This window comes from Helianthus annuus, chromosome 11, assembly GCF_002127325.2.
Source record: "Helianthus annuus cultivar XRQ/B chromosome 11, HanXRQr2.0-SUNRISE, whole genome shotgun sequence".
NCBI lineage: Eukaryota > Viridiplantae > Streptophyta > Magnoliopsida > Asterales > Asteraceae > Helianthus > Helianthus annuus.
This window is the reverse complement of record NC_035443.2, coordinates 178,242,762-178,259,079: the sequence shown is the minus strand read 5'-3', so window position 1 is coordinate 178,259,079 and position 16,318 is coordinate 178,242,762. Positions and strand designations below refer to the sequence as shown.

Below are 16,318 nucleotides of genomic sequence, written 5' to 3'. Positions count from 1 at the left end.
CGGCAAATACATATAGCAAACACGTATAACATGCACAACAACAAACAGTTGGGTTATTGGGCCAGCCCTAAACATACAATCAGCAGCAACAACACATAGCCCAGTCAACAGAAGGCCCAACAGTCAAAGCCCAATAACACCAAAATAGCCCAGTCGAGACAAGGGTGGTTGCGACTCGCAACCGAGGTTACGACTCGCAACCTAGGTCTCGGTTCATCACGTTTTGGTTACGACTTGCAACCAGAGGTTCCGACTCGCAACCAGCGGTTTCGACTTAGCAGCAGTGGTTACGACTCGCAACCGGATTCGATACGCGTTGATTGCGACTCGCAACCGGGAGATCTCGACAAGACTTGATGTGGTCTCGAGTCGCAACCGAGGGTTCCGACTCGCAACCGCCGTTGCGTGCACCTGAATCCTTCTAGAACCTGTGCAGTGTACTATCCAATGGTATTGCATTTTCATGTAATTTGTGTACTATTCCCACTAACATGTTTTGTTGTCTGTTTTGTGCACAATACAGATCAAACAAGCAGAATTTCAAATATTCATCATGTTCATGACATATTCAAATTGTTCATCAAAATCACCAAATGTTCATCATGTCTAGACTATCCTTTAACCGACCCAAAACAAGTATTTAACAACAATCATGAACATTTATTCTAAGCATTTTTAACATAAATCGGACAACAACTATTTAATCAAACATCTATCATTAATCGGATAACATAGCTACTTAACAACCCATTTTATGCACCAAAACCGGATAATACAACCATCTTTCATATTCAAGGCATTTAGTCAACACATAGGCATTATTTAGTAATAGGAAACCATTTATTTCATCAAACAATCATTCTCATTATCAAACATCCTAAGCATAGTGGTCCATCTATCCTTCATCATTTAACCAATCAAGCAAAACAACTATAATATACATATATGTACTAACCGGTTAGAAGTAGGAGTACAAGGGATTGATTGAACCAAGCTCCAAATGATGATCTCGAGCTAGAATCCGAGAGCCTTGATGCTACGGTTGGATCCGAGAGAGATGAGAGGGTGAGGAAGTGATCTTGGTTTGCTAGGGTTTTAGGGTTTAAGTGTGAGAGGAGGGTGTGTGTTAGAGTGAGGGTGAAAAATGAGGGAGTGTAGGAGGTATGTGTGTGTGTAACCGGTTATAAGTAGGTGGGCTTAGGAGTGTTGCAAGGCCCAAACCGGCCCAAGTTACTGTTCACTCGAGACCATCCCGGGTCTCGAGTCGGGTTTCGGCTCCTATATAAAACACACATATATTTCTATATACACGTATACATACATACACATAGCATGTAACAACGAATAGATTCATGAATTTTTCATTTAATAAAACATACGTACACACACGTTACATCGAAAGATTGTCCGGGAAAATCCGAAGTGTCACATTATCCCCAAGTTTTAGGAACTTTCATCCCGAAAGTTAAGGCAGCCACTGTCAAGCTAGCGTAAGTGAAAGCGTTTCAACGGGGTGTCACATCATCCCCCCGTTAGTTTGGAATTTCGTCCCGAAATTCGGTTGTAGCTTCAGTGCTGGGGTTTTCGTTTGGGAACAACTGGGGATACTTGTGCTTCATCTGGTCTTCCCGCTCCCAGGTATACTCTGGGCCACGTCGCGAGTTCCAACGGACTCGTACAAGAGGTATCTGGCTACGTTTGAGGGTTTTGATCTCTCGATCCGTGATCTCAATCGGTTCCTCAGTAAAGTGTAGCTGTTCATCAATAGTTAGTTCCTTGAAAGGAATTACGAGCGTTTCATCTGATAGACACTTCTTCAGATTGGATACGTGGAATACGTTGTGCACCGCACTTAGCTCTTCAGGCAGGTTCAATCTATAAGCAACCTTACCGATTTTCTCAGTAATTTCGAATGGTCCGATATATCACGGATTAAGCTTGCCCCGTTTACCAAAGCGGACCACACCCTTCCAGGATGAGACTTTAAGTAGAACCCGGTCACCGACCTGGAATTCCAATGGTTTCCTACGCTTATCAGCGTAACTCTTCTGACGGTCACGAGCTGCCGCCATGCGTTGTCTGATCTGGGCAATCTTTTCCGTTGTATCTACCACCATCTCCGGGCCCGTGATTTGACTATCACCGATTTCCGCCCAGCAGAGAGGTGACCGGCATTTACGACCGTACAATGCCTCAAAAGGTGCTGCCTGAATACTAGTGTGGTAGCTGTTGTTATAAGAGAACTCTACCAGCGGTAGATGCTTCTCCCAATTCTTGCCAAAATCGATCACACATGCTCTAAGCATGTCTTCCAGAGTCTGGATGGTGCGTTCGGACTGTCCATCCGTTTGCGGGTGATAAGCAGTGCTCATGTCCAAACGTGAGCCAAAGGATTTGTGCATAGCTTGCCACAATTCCGAAGTAAAACGAGCGTCTCGGTCGGAAATAATTGAGGTTGGCACCCCGTGCCTCGAAACTACTTCCTTTAAGTAAATCTCCGCCAAGGTAGAAAACTTGTCTGTTTCTTTAATAGCCAGAAAGTGCGCGGACTTGGTCAATCGATCTACTATTACCCAAATAGTATCATTTCCGCGTTGAGACCTAGGTAGCCCTGTAACAAAATCCATGGAAATTTGCTCCCATTTCCATTTCGGGATTTCTGGTTGTTGGAGTAGGCCTGCTGGCTTCTGGTATTCTGTCTTGACTCTGGCGCAAGTCAAACATTTGCTGACGTATGTTGCTATGTGGGCCTTCATACCAGGCCACCAGTATGTAGTCTTCAAGTCGTGGTACATCTTGTCCGAACCAGGATGTACTGAATAGCGGGACTTGTGGGCTTCATCCATCACGAGTTCACGTAAATCTCCATAGAGAGGGACCCAAATGCGCCCTGTTACATAGTAAGCGCCATCTTCTTTCTGTTCTAGTTGCTGTCTCGATCCTCGCAGAGACTCAGCCCTGATGTTTTCCGGCTTCAATGCTTCGACTTGAGCATTTCGGATTTGGATAGGGAGGTTAGACCGGATGGTAAGTTGCAATGCTCGCACGCGCTTTGGTATAGTGTCCTTTCGGCTGAGGGCGTCTGCCACGACATTAGCCTTGCCCGGATGGTATTTGATGGCGCATTCGTAGTCATTCAAGAGTTCGACCCATCGATGTTGTCGCATGTTCAATTCCTTTTGCCTAAAGATATGCTCGAGACTCCTGTGATCGGTGTAAATAGTGCACTTGGTACCGTACAGGTAATGTCTCCATATCTTAAGAGCAAAAATCACTGCTCCCAGTTCCAAATCATGCGTTGTGTAGTTCCTTTCGTGTGTCTTGAGTTGTCGAGAGGCGTAAGCGATAACTTTCTCGCGTTGCATTAATACGCAACCGAGCCCATGAATAGACGCATCGCAGTAAACCACAAAGTCGTCAGTGCCTTCAGGCAACGAGAGAATAGGAGCGCTACAGAGGTTCTCCTTTAGCCTTTGAAAGGCCGACTCCTGAGCTTCATTCCACTTGTAGGCGACGCCTTTCTGAGTGAGTATAGTGAGGGGTTGTGCAATCTTTGAGAATCCCTGAATGAATCTGCGGTAGTAGCCTGCCAAACCCAAGAATTGGCGAACTTCAGTGGGAGTCTTAGGCGTAGGCCAGTTCTTTATCGATTCGATCTTAACTGGGTCAACATGAATTCCGTTCTTATTAACTACATGGCCGAGGAAATGGACCTCTCTAAGCCAGAAGTCACATTTCGAGAATTTGGCGTACAGCTGTTCGTTGCGAAGGAGTTCCAAAATAAGGCGTAGGTGTTGTTCATGCTCCTCTTGACTTTTCGAATAGATTAGGATGTCGTCGATAAACACAATCACGAATTTGTCGAGGTAAGGCTTACATACGCGGTTCATAAGATCCATGAAAACCGCAGGTGCGTTAGTCATTCCAAAAGGCATAACGAGGAACTCGTAATGACCATAACGAGTCCTGAATGCAGTCTTAGAGATGTCTTCATTACGAACTCTCAGCTGATGATAGCCTGATCGCAGGTCAATCTTTGAATAGTAGCTCGATCCTTGCAACTGATCGAATAGGTCGTCGATGCGTGGGAGGGGGTAACGATTCTTGATGGTAACCTTGTTCAACTCACGATAGTCGATGCACATCCGGAATGTGCCATCCTTCTTCTTGACAAAGAGTACTGGGGCTCCCCAGGGTGATGAACTAGGACGGATAAACCCTTTATCCAAAAGTTCTTGTAGTTGCATAGAGAGTTCCTTCAGTTCTGCAGGGGCTAGACGGTACGGTGCACGAGCTATGGGTGCTGCTCCGGGAGCTAGCTCGATTTGGAATTCGACTTGACGGTGGGGAGGGAGTCCAGGTAGTTCCTCAGGAAATACCTCGGGGTAGTCACATACTACAGGGAAATCTTCAATCCCCTTTTCCTTTTCGTGAGTATCGGTGACAAGTGCTAGGATTGCGGTGTGCCCTTTCTGTAAACACTTCTGGGCTTTCAGGAGCGAGATAATGCCTGTGACTTCTCCACCTTTGTTGCCTTGGACGATGAGGGGTTGGCCAGAACGACGAGGTATACGAACTGCTTTCTCTTGCCAGAGGATCTCAGCGCGATGTTTGGATAACCAATCCATACCAATGACGACGTCGAAGCTTCCAAGTTTGACGGGGAAAAGATCGATACTAAACGTGTGGCCAGACAATTCTAGTGTGCAGTCGTGGATCACGTGCGTGGCCTCGATGTTCCTACCATTAGCTATCTCGACGACGTGCTTAGAACTTAATAATGCAGGCGGGTGCTTAAGTTTCTTACTAATGCGAAGGGATACGTAACTGGCATCGGCACCGGAATCAAATAACACAGAAACATAACGATCATCAAGTAGGAACTTACCCGCCACGACGTTGGGGTCGTTCCTTGCTTCTCCAGCTCCAATCACGAAAGCTCTTCCCCTTGCACCATTCCCAGCATTGTTGTTTTGCTCATTGTTCCCAGCTCCCTGATTATTGTTGCGATTCGGATTCAGTTCAGGGCAATCCTTTCACATGTGCCCTGTTGCCCCGCATTTAAAACATGCCCGGTTGTTTCCCTGCTGCTGTTGCTGTTGAGGTTGTTGCTGATTCTGCCTTGCTGGGAACTGACTCCTACAATCCTTGGCTTGGTGCCCCATCTTGTGGCATCGCTGACACTGGCCCTTGTTACATGCCCCATTGTGGTGCCTGTTACACTTGTTGCACTTAGGGTAGCTTCCCCGGTAGCCACCCTGTTGCTGAGTGCCCTTGTTGTTGTCAGTTTTCCTTTGCTGAGCTGGGGCCTGAGTAGAGTTAGCATCCTTGCCCTGATTTCCATCCCACTTTCGTTTACCATCACTAGAAGTTCCTTCCGCAGCACTGATCCTTTTGGGCAACCTGCCCTCCTCCACAGCCTGGTTGGTGAGTTTGTGGGCAAGACGAACCACGGGCTGTATGGCAGTGAGGTTGGCCGAGGTTACGTGGCTCCTGATTTCTGGGACTAAACCCTTGATGTACAATTCGATCCTTCGGTACATGGGTCGGGACATGTGTGGACAAAGAGCAGCATAGTCGTTGGACAGCTTGGTGTAGGTCTCAATCTCTGACCCAACCATCTTGAGTTCATAGTACTCGTCCTCGAGTTTGTGGATGTCATCCCTGTGACAGTACTCTTCCTTGATCATATCCTTGAAATCTTCCCATGCAGTAGCGTTTGCAGTCTCCAGACCAAGCATTTGAATTTGCGCCTTCCACCATGAAAGTGCGCTTCCCTCAAGAGTACCAGTAGCAAACTTCACCCAATTAGCAGGGGGACACTCGCAGACAGCGAAGACATCTTCGACCTTCTCGATCCAGTGCAGAAGACCTATGGCACCCTCAGTGCCACTGAATGGAAGAGGCTTGCAATCCATGAAGGTCTTGAAGGTACAGACACGTGGTTGCACAGGCGCAGGCTGACCTATAGGGTGAGCTGCGAAAGCTGCAGCCACTGTGTTGAGTAGGTTAGTGAACTGAGCCTGAGTCATGTTGACGTTTCCTCGTCCGCGTCCACTCATTGTCTTCATAACTAGAAAACATAGTATGAGTGTGGTGTCGTAACATAGCGAGAATAAGATAGAAGAGGGGAGGCGTATCTATCTAATCCGGCAAACTAGTACGTATAATAAAGCAGAAAGCATAAGATAAATAAGCAAGTAAATATGGGTCCGAGCTATGAGGTCAGATAAGTCGAGCCTTGCACTTGGAGTGTAGTGTCGTCACGAGTCACGGGTTATAGTCTGGTTTTTCTCAAAAAGATTTTTCCCCTTTTTAAAACCAAGTTCACTATAACCAATGGCTCTGATACCAATCTGTCACACCCCCAAATTCCACCTGCGGATAACACCCGCTTCGAGGGCGTGACTGACCAGGATCCAGCCACCAATTATACTGACTAATTAAATTGATAACAAAAGTAATACTTACTAACCATAAGATTAGCAAATATCAAGTTCAGAGTTTAAGGTTTCAAGTTCAAACAGTAATAAGTAGCGGAAGCATAAATAAACAGTTTTAAACAATGTTCATAAGGTAAGCATGATAAATGCCCAACACACGGGCAGACGACCACTACACATCCCAAGCAGCTGCTCCAGTCACTGGCCACCTGCAAAGCATGCAGTAAGGGGGTCAACAATAATGCTGAGTGAGTTCACTAGTTGTCCAGTTTTAATTACCCAAAACTCGTTTTACCAGTTAATTTATCCGTTTATACATGCCATGGGGAGCTACCCCAAAAGTTAGCGACTAAACTGTTTTTCCAATACCGAACACTAGGTAACCGTTTGCGTTTCCGCAGGATGCCCCGATGTCAATGTTCTATCATCATTGACGGATGCCTGAGTACATTAGTTCACGACCGATCCCATACCATGGCACGGTGTGAGGTTAGTAAAACCTAAATAGCGCTATCAACTAATAACCCGTTCGCCTGGCCCCGGCGACTAATCGGTATTATGTAGTAGGGACTTGAGTGATAGAGTTTCGTTTAGTGCCGTTTGGTTGCATTCCGTATAAACAGTAATTAACTAAAAGGTTTCCCAATACAAGGGAAGGAAAAGTAAGTTTGTTCCCAGCAACTAGGGAAGGAATGTAATTGGTATCCCCTTTACAAGGGGATAGGGTTGTTTTAGTCTCGTGTCCCAAACCACCGGGACGCATGCTTTTATGTTGTGAACTCACCTTGGGTTGCTCGGTAGATTATTTTACCCGGTCAAGTATGTTGGTCACCACGTCCTATCATGGTTACTAAGTATGGGTCAAGTTGGGTACAAATAAACACATAGCGAACACGTACGGCAAATACATATAGCAAACACGTATAACATGCGCAACAACAAACAGTTGGGTTATTGGGCCAGCCCTAAACATACAATCAGCAGCAACAACACATAGCCCAGTCAACAGAAGGCCCAACAGTCAAAGCCCAATAACACCAAAATAGCCCAGTCGAGACAAGGGTGGTTGCGACTCGCAACCGAGGTTACGACTCGCAACCGAGGTCTCGGTTCATCACGTTTTGGTTACGACTCGCAACCAGAGGTTCCGACTCGCAACCAGCGGTTTCGACTTAGCAGCAGTGGTTACGACTCGCAACCGGATTCGATACGCGTTGATTGCGACTCGCAACCGGGAGATCTCGACAAGACTTGATGTGGTCTCGAGTCGCAACCGAGGGTTCCGACTCGCAACCGCCGTTGCGTGCACCTGAATCCTTCTAGAACCTGTGCAGTGTACTATCCAATGGTATTGCATTTTCATGTAATTTGTGTACTATTCCCACTAACATGTTTTGTTGTCTGTTTTGTGCACAATACAGATCAAACAAGCAGAATTTCAAATATTCATCATGTTCATGACATATTCAAATTGTTCATCAAAATCACCAAATGTTCATCATGTCTAGACTATCCTTTAACCGACCCAAAACAAGTATTTAACAACAATCATGAACATTTATTCTAAGCATTTTTAACATAAATCGGACAACAACTATTTAATCAAACATCTATCATTAATCGGATAACATAGCTACTTAACAACCCATTTTATGCACCAAAACCGGATAATACAACCATCTTTCATATTCAAGGCATTTAGTCAACACATAGGCATTATTTAGTAATAGGAAACCATTTATTTCATCAAACAATCATTCTCATTATCAAACATCCTAAGCATAGTGGTCCATCTATCCTTCATCATTTAACCAATCAAGCAAAACAACTATAATATACATATATGTACTAACCGGTTAGAAGTAGGAGTACAAGGGATTGATTGAACCAAGCTCCAAATGATGATCTCGAGCTAGAATCCGAGAGCCTTGATGCTACGGTTGGATCCGAGAGAGATGAGAGGGTGAGGAAGTGATCTTGGTTTGCTAGGGTTTTAGGGTTTAAGTGTGAGAGGAGGGTGTGTGTTAGAGTGAGGGTGAAAAATGAGGGAGTGTAGGAGGTATGTGTGTGTGTAACCGGTTATAAGTAGGTGGGCTTAGGAGTGTTGCAAGGCCCAAACCGGCCCAAGTTACTGTTCACTCGAGACCATCCCGGGTCTCGAGTCGGGTTTCGGCTCCTATATAAAACACACATATATTTCTATATACACGTATACATACATACACATAGCATGTAACAACGAATAGATTCATGAATTTTTCATTTAATAAAACATACGTACACACACGTTACATCGAAAGATTGTCCGGGAAAATCCGAAGTGTCACAACTTTATTAAGTTGGGAGACGGGGTAAGTTTCCGGTGAGAGTTATCAACTTGAAATACAAAATTAGTTTATGATAATCGTATAAGGTGATAAAAATAGTCTTCTCATAATGGGGCAACATCTTTGTGACTGCTTGAACAAATTGTAAACTTTTATGAATATGTCAAATGGTATCCAAATAGTGATTCTTAAAAAGTCTCATTTAATCAACAAATTTTTAACTGATTGAGGTTAATCAACGTTAATCAATTCGAAAACATGAATATAAGTTGGAACATCCGGGATAGGGAAAATTTTATTTGAATTACAAATACATATAGAAAATTAGTAAACTAATTAGTGTGTTGTTTCCCTTACTAACAAAATCTTTTATTCGGTTTTAGTCAAATTCCAATTTGGCCTCCATGAGTGTTTAAAGTTTGATGTGGAATTATTAACTTTTAGGTTATGAGTGAAATATAATTATAATAATGTTTGGAGATTAATGTTTAACGATAATTGTGGTGTTAGAAAATAATATCTATATTTATAAACATAAAATATATATAGATTATACTATACACGTTTTGTATTTTTTTTTTTTGATTGATTTAATTTCAATTACGGTATTTGGTAATAAAGAAGGCATATTACCACAATGTATGTTAAAATATGTAATTTAATAAACCAACTTTTTTGGACAAAAATAAACATGAAACGTAATACACTTACTTCTTTTAATATTAAAGTAAGCAAAAGATAAAACACAAGACACTTGAAACAAATTACATAGTTCGATAAACAAAAGAGAAAATACTTTCAATTTAATTCCATTTTCCTAACGGAAAGGCGAAATGATTGTCTCCAAAAATAATGCGCCTTTAGGTCCGTTAAAGCTGTCAACATGTTGAATGTAGTTCAAAGATTCGTTGGACAGTAGAACTTCAACAGTATCTCCCCAAATACTTGTTATCAACCACTTATTTTCTTGAATTATATTCGTCCTTTGGTGCGGCTCCACTTGTTGAACTATGCGAGCATTGCTGAAAGGAAAAACCGTTATCCAATCATCATCTTCATATTTCACCAATTCTGCGATTAGCTCATCAGAATATCGAACAACAATGCCATGGAGCTTGTTCGAAATTGTTATAAAATGCACTTGGCAAGGATTGACTTGAATACGTTCGGGAAAACGAAGAATACTGAACGATTCAGATACAACATCAAAAGCAACAATGTTACATTCACCAGGTGGAATCCAGTAATTAGAAGCAGTGAAATAAATTGTTTTGCCGGAATAAATTCCAGCCGACCATGAATAAAAGTTTGAACCTAACCGACATCCTTTCAAGAAACTCAGATTTCTCCATGCATCATTATGTCGTGAATATACACGAGCAGTAACTGCACCAGCGAAACAGTTAATATGAAGCACCTTCAGATCGTTGTGCTCGTCAAAGTACATCCCACCCGTATCGTCATGTCGACCAAAATAACGACTAAAATAGTCGTCCGATATCAACTTAAAACGCCTAGTCGTTGGATTCCAAAGGACGAGCTCATTCGCATCAGTCCTCCTAATGCAAAGTAACATCAGTCCGTTAAACGAAGCTATAATGATTAGTCTTGATGGCTGCACATCGTATGGAAAAGTGATGACTTTTCTGGTATCGACTTCCAAGTTGCCAGATACTATGTCGTCAACGACAATGGTATGTTCATCGAAAGAGAGCAGCTTCTTTTGTAGTAAGTTTGAAAGTCGTCGAGTATGTATTAAAGCAAACTTTGGTGTAGATAACTCATAACACCATTGTTTGCAAACACACTTGAATTGAGAAACTACCTTTGGAGGTAGTCTCGATAAGATCTCTTCAAACATCATGTCATCACCAATACGATCCATGATCCTTAATACGCTGAAAACAAAAAAAAAAAATTAAACAAAAAACGATTGTATAAAAACTTATTGTATAAACACTTCAGAACTATCATTTGAATAGCAAATATTTTATAATAGTAAAATTTCATACAATAACCATAGTAGAACAATTTTAACACTTCAAACAGGATGTTCAAAAAATATAAAAAAAAGACATTAAAAGAATAGATACTATTTATATAAAATCACCAAATCTAACCATTAACAGTAAACCTAATCAAAACAGAATCCATTAACAAAAATACGAAATCTTCAAATAAGTTTATGTCAAACCAAATACTTTCGATCACTGTACCATAACTATATAAACAAAATTCCATTGTACAAGAATGAAGACATTTCTTAGTATCATCCAGACCAAACAATCTCGTATATTGTTTTGGTTTCCGGTTTAATCAGAGATAAAACATCAAGAAAAACATACTATACAAGTATATGATTCGAGATAATCTTATACAAAATACTTGTATAAGATTGAAGACATAGATTATTACCCTAAAGAACACATAATTGCGAGTAAAAAAGATGAAAAAATACACCAATCGGAGATGTAATCAAACATTTAACCAGAAATAATAGATGAAGACAAAGAAAAGATTCATGTATGCGATTGCATGTATAGATACATAATCGGACATGGAAAGGTTTACATTTAAAGTAAATAAGATGAAAACAATACACCAACAACATTTTAGGTATGAAATATGTATGATATTACCGATGAAGATTTAGAGGTTTTTTGATGAACTTCTTGAAGATGAAAGGTTTCCTTGGTACTCGTGATGAAGGAATAGAAATAACTGATATATTGTGTGAGAGATATTACTAAAATATCTCCTATATATAGTGTTGATACCCATGGATTTTTTGTCGGGTCTATTGCATATCTCGTGGATTATGTTATAAGTTTGTAAGATCAATTTTAAAACTATATAATGTATTGAAATTGACTAATAATATGACTGTACAATAAATATATTAGTTTTGAAAATACAAACTTATACAATATGAAATTTATATATCTAAATATATATATATAATGTATTTAAAGTGACTACGGGAGATCTTTAAGAGTTAGGTTCATTCATTTGGCTGTAGTGCCATCCTTTTTGTAGGGATAACCAATGTGAAGACCCTTATGGTGTTAAAGTGACTACCGGAGATCTTTAAGAGTTAGGTTCATTCATTATCGAAGGCCAATTTAACATGACACATCATACCTTATTTAGCATGTGTATTACATATAACTTTATTAATTTGGGATACGGGGTCAGTTTCTGGTGAGAGTTATCGAGTTGAAATACAAAATTAGTTTATCATAATTATATAAGGTGTTAAAAATAGTCTTCTCATAATGGCGCAACTTCGTTGTGACTCACACGAAATTGGTTATGCATTAGTTCTTAGTTTATGATAAGTATGTATTAGTGAAATAATTTTAGACAACAACTACAAACATAAAAAAAATGGTTTAAACAAATTCTATACTTTTATGAATATGTGAAATGGTATCGAAGTAGTGATTCTTAAAAAGTCTCATTGAAGCAACAAAATTTTAACTGATTGAGGTTAATCAACGTTAATCAACTCGAAAGTATGAATATAAGGTGATATTCAAAACACCTATTCCGGTACATTTTTTTACCAAAAATCAGTAAATGATAAAGCATACGATATTACCAAATGCCAATATAAAAAACCTTAATTACTTCCAAAAAAATGTCAAAATAAAATCCATAAAACCATCAATATCATATAATGCCTTATTCCAACACATAAGTCTTAAAAATATGTAAAATGGAAATTCAAATCTAGACCATGTGCAGATTCCTTCATTTCTCTAACTTTGGAGTGATGAGGTCAAACTTGATAGCATCTTTTATTTCAACATCACCCGGAATGTTCGGACGTTTAGTTGAAGAACTGTCAACAGCATCAACATCATAAACTTCTTGAAGGTTACGTTTGACGTTTTCCAACTTTGACTGACCATGATCGCTAACATCAACATGTTCTTGTGTAACATTGTCACCAATTACAGATTGTGATTCCTGCAGAATAAATAAAATAATAACATTCAAATTTATTTTTTATGGTTATTATTGTATTAAGTAAAGTGACACTGTGAGAAATTTAAATGTTACCTTAGATATGAATTTCACATTACTGACCGAATCAGACAGTGATTGAACATTTGACTCAGACTGATCAACCTACACAAAAAACCAAATATATACACAAAGTTGTATATTAAGAATAACGGTGATTGGATCACCCGCGGGGAGGGTGATCGGTGGTATAATAAGATGCTTACAGTAGAGATATTTTTTGGGTACTACTAATTTACCTCGTTAATTTTCCATTTTTTCTCTAGCGCTGAGAGTATGTCATCGTCAGAAGATAACATAGAAATTCCATAGTTTTCCGACTGGTTAGCAATGTTATAACTGGAAACTTTGATTTGAAAAGCAAACTTTCTGTTGATCAGCGTATCAAACTCAGCTGGAAGTGTTTGAAAGCCTCCTTCAATCGAACTGTCAACCTATTTAAAACAATGAATTTTGCCTCAGATGTATGAATTGAATATATTTAAACCACAAACCTAATAAAAGTGAGGATAATTAGGTAAAAGGTGTACCTTTGTATAAACATCCAGGAGTTGTTTGGCGGTTTTCTTAAAAAGCTTAATAGCTTCATAATCAAACAACGTACAAGACACAGTCCCTGTCGAATCCTGAACCCTTAGAGGTATCTTGTATCTAGTAGGCAGCAATAAACAACAAAAATCCAAACATGCACTTAGATTATATGTTATGGATGATTAAAAAAACCAGTAAACAAAAAATATATATTATACCGATGAATAGGGGTAATGTCAACAGCCTCGCAATCACCGTTTGTACACTCAATGATATTCTGATCTAAAACGTCAAAGCTGCCGTCCTCTTTTTCAACCAGCTGAGATCTCTCTTCAATTTGTTTCTTACAATGATTGCATGCTAAATAGTACCAAGGCTTATTATTTGATATTGCAATAACAGTACCAACGATGACAACCTTCTTTTCCTATTATAATAAAGTATTAGAATATAAGCCACAATTAACAAAAAAATTCATGATGTAGGAAATGTACCACTTCAATGGAAGAAATGAAAGCATTGTACACAAAGTCACCAGCATTTAGAAACTGTTCTTCAACATTGGATATCACTTGAGAACATGAGTGTTTACTGGAAGACGACTGAGAAAACTCCTTCTCCACATACCTAGAAGAGGAGTAATGTATTTAAAAAAGAAAAATAAAAAAGGACAGTTTAACTTTAATTTCAAAATTACACAGAAATACCTTTCTTTGAACTCTCTTATCTCATCAATATCAGAATTCATGAAAAGACGACTTGCTTCAAACATATTGGTAAGGCCAACTTTTTCTGAACACCGTTATACAAATGGAAAAGAAACATACATAGCATATTTATTAATATACATATATATAAGAAAATAAAATAGCTGAATATTATTATGTTTCTTCATTAAATATATTTGAAATGAGTACCTTGATAGATGTTTACCGTGCCAAAATGCACAAGAAGAACCACATGATCTTCGCGGTCCTTACCATTCATATAATCGGACATCTCGATTGCATAGTTTTCCCATAATGTAAGACTAATCTTGGTATCACTGTACAATAAATTGTTTACATTTTAAGAATACAAACTTATATAATATGAAATCTATATATATGTATATATATGTAATGTATTTAAAGTGACTACTGGAGATCTTTGAGAGTTAGGTTCATTCGTTTGGTTTTAGTGCCATCCTTTTTATCCACATCCTCAATAGGATAAGACACAACCACGTATCCAAGAAAATCTACGAAACAGAACAATGTGTTAGTTTAATATACGTTTCACTATTTAAAAAGTATTAACATATTCTTGATAAAAATACAGAACAGTTAAATATAACTGGTTAATAATCCATACCTATAGGAGTATTAGCTGGAACTTTTTTGGTCAACACAGATTTAAAATCAGTGAAACGAAAGTAGTAGCGAGGCCCAGACCAATTCTCTATTTTCAGAACAGAACTGAATGGATACAAAGATAGCTTCTGATCTTTTCCCGTAACCTTTATCTTTGTAGTATCTTTCGCAAGAGATGGTTTGTAAATCAATAAACAGTCATCAACAACCAAATGCTTGAGGAAGCATTTGAAAAGCTTGTTCAAACAACTACATTGCATAAATGAACCCTGAAATCAAAATTACATAACGTATTTAAGTTCATCAAGATGCATAACAAATAATCTATAATAAATTATTAGGAAGTTTCATAAAATAAAATAAAAATATTAACCTCCTCATCCATCAAAACCATATTAACTCGATATATTTGCTTTTCATCACCATTCATTTTTTTATGCCACAATGATATGATCTTAGCCTTGATGGTGTAGTTAGTTACGTGAGCATCGAGTGACCGGAACATAGTAATCTTATTGTTCTCCATTGAAGTGGTATAAAATTATTAGCTCTTAATCCGTAAACTAATTTATAAACTACACAATGTTAATTTTTTGGAATGATTGTTAAGTATTTTTGGAAGTTAAAAAACGACCATCAATCAAGTTTATTTTAAGAAATGATTGTCGGTTACATTTCATATATAGAAGATTCAATTTCCTAGTTTTTTAAGTTTTGATTTATTTTAAAAATCATGCCATTAATATAAGATTTACATTGTATTTATAAGGTCAGTTTTTTCTGTATAATCATATACAAAATTCAAAAAAACATACATAGAAGTTCAAAAAAACATACATAGAAGATTTATTAAATCTGTATAATATGTGTATTGAAAAAATATAGTTGATTAATATATTTTAATTGATACATGAATAGATGTTTACCGTGCAAAAAAATGGACAAGAAAAACCACATGAACTTCGACGTTCTTACCATTCATGTAACCGGACTGCTAAAATTTAAAATAACATATCAATTTAAAAATTGGGTACACATAAAGAGTAACAGCAGACTGCAAAAATTAAAAAGAACAAAATTGTAGAATTGCACCTCTGATACTATCTACGGAATAACGAACAGATGTAAAGACAAAGTAATACACAAATCTATACTAATCTATACTAATAAGTCACATAACAGTTTTTACTGATACGTATCTATACCTGGAGGATAAACAACACCATTCTATGTGATTTATAAATAAATAAAACACAGACTTCAACAAAATCCTTCAAACATAATTGTGAAATCGATCAGCGTATGTAAAACCTAAATACATTAAAAAGAACAATTAGTGGTGAATATATGGTCTACGAAAAGTGAAATAAGAATAGGAGAAATGAAAAGTGAAATAAAATACGAAACATACAAAGGTTGAATCAGTTACGATGATCAAGAATCAACGGATGTAAACCCTATATACATTAATCATCGAATGTAAAACCTGAAATTAGGAGAAATCATAAGTGAAACAAAATATACAGAATACAAACCTTGAATCATATAGGATGATCATGAATCAATGAATTAAAGATTGAAGATTGTGTGAGCTGGAGTAGAACCACCGGAGGCGGCCGATCTAGATGGGAGAATT

General features: G+C 38.6%; 2 protein-coding genes across 2 annotated transcripts; both read right to left on the bottom strand.

Annotated features, from left to right (window-relative positions):
* Positions 1–9,587: 9,587 nt before the first annotated feature.
* Positions 9,588–10,655, bottom strand: LOC118484195 (F-box only protein 8-like). Its single transcript, XM_035980184.1, has one exon. The coding sequence runs from the start codon at positions 10,653–10,655 to the stop codon at positions 9,588–9,590; it is 1,068 nt and encodes a 355-aa protein (XP_035836077.1).
* Positions 10,656–12,367: 1,712 nt separating this feature from the next.
* Positions 12,368–15,208, bottom strand: LOC118484194 (replication protein A 70 kDa DNA-binding subunit E-like). The gene is made up of 11 exons (XM_035980183.1): positions 15,056–15,208; positions 14,684–14,951; positions 14,471–14,570; positions 14,248–14,375; positions 14,038–14,122; positions 13,825–13,957; positions 13,549–13,757; positions 13,330–13,450; positions 13,039–13,233; positions 12,836–12,904; positions 12,368–12,742 (listed from the first exon to the last, which is right to left on the bottom strand). Exons 1-11 carry the CDS (start codon positions 15,206–15,208, stop codon positions 12,524–12,526), a joined length of 1,680 nt encoding a protein of 559 aa, XP_035836076.1. The 3' UTR covers positions 12,368–12,523.
* Between the last annotated feature and the right edge of the window lie 1,110 nt (positions 15,209–16,318).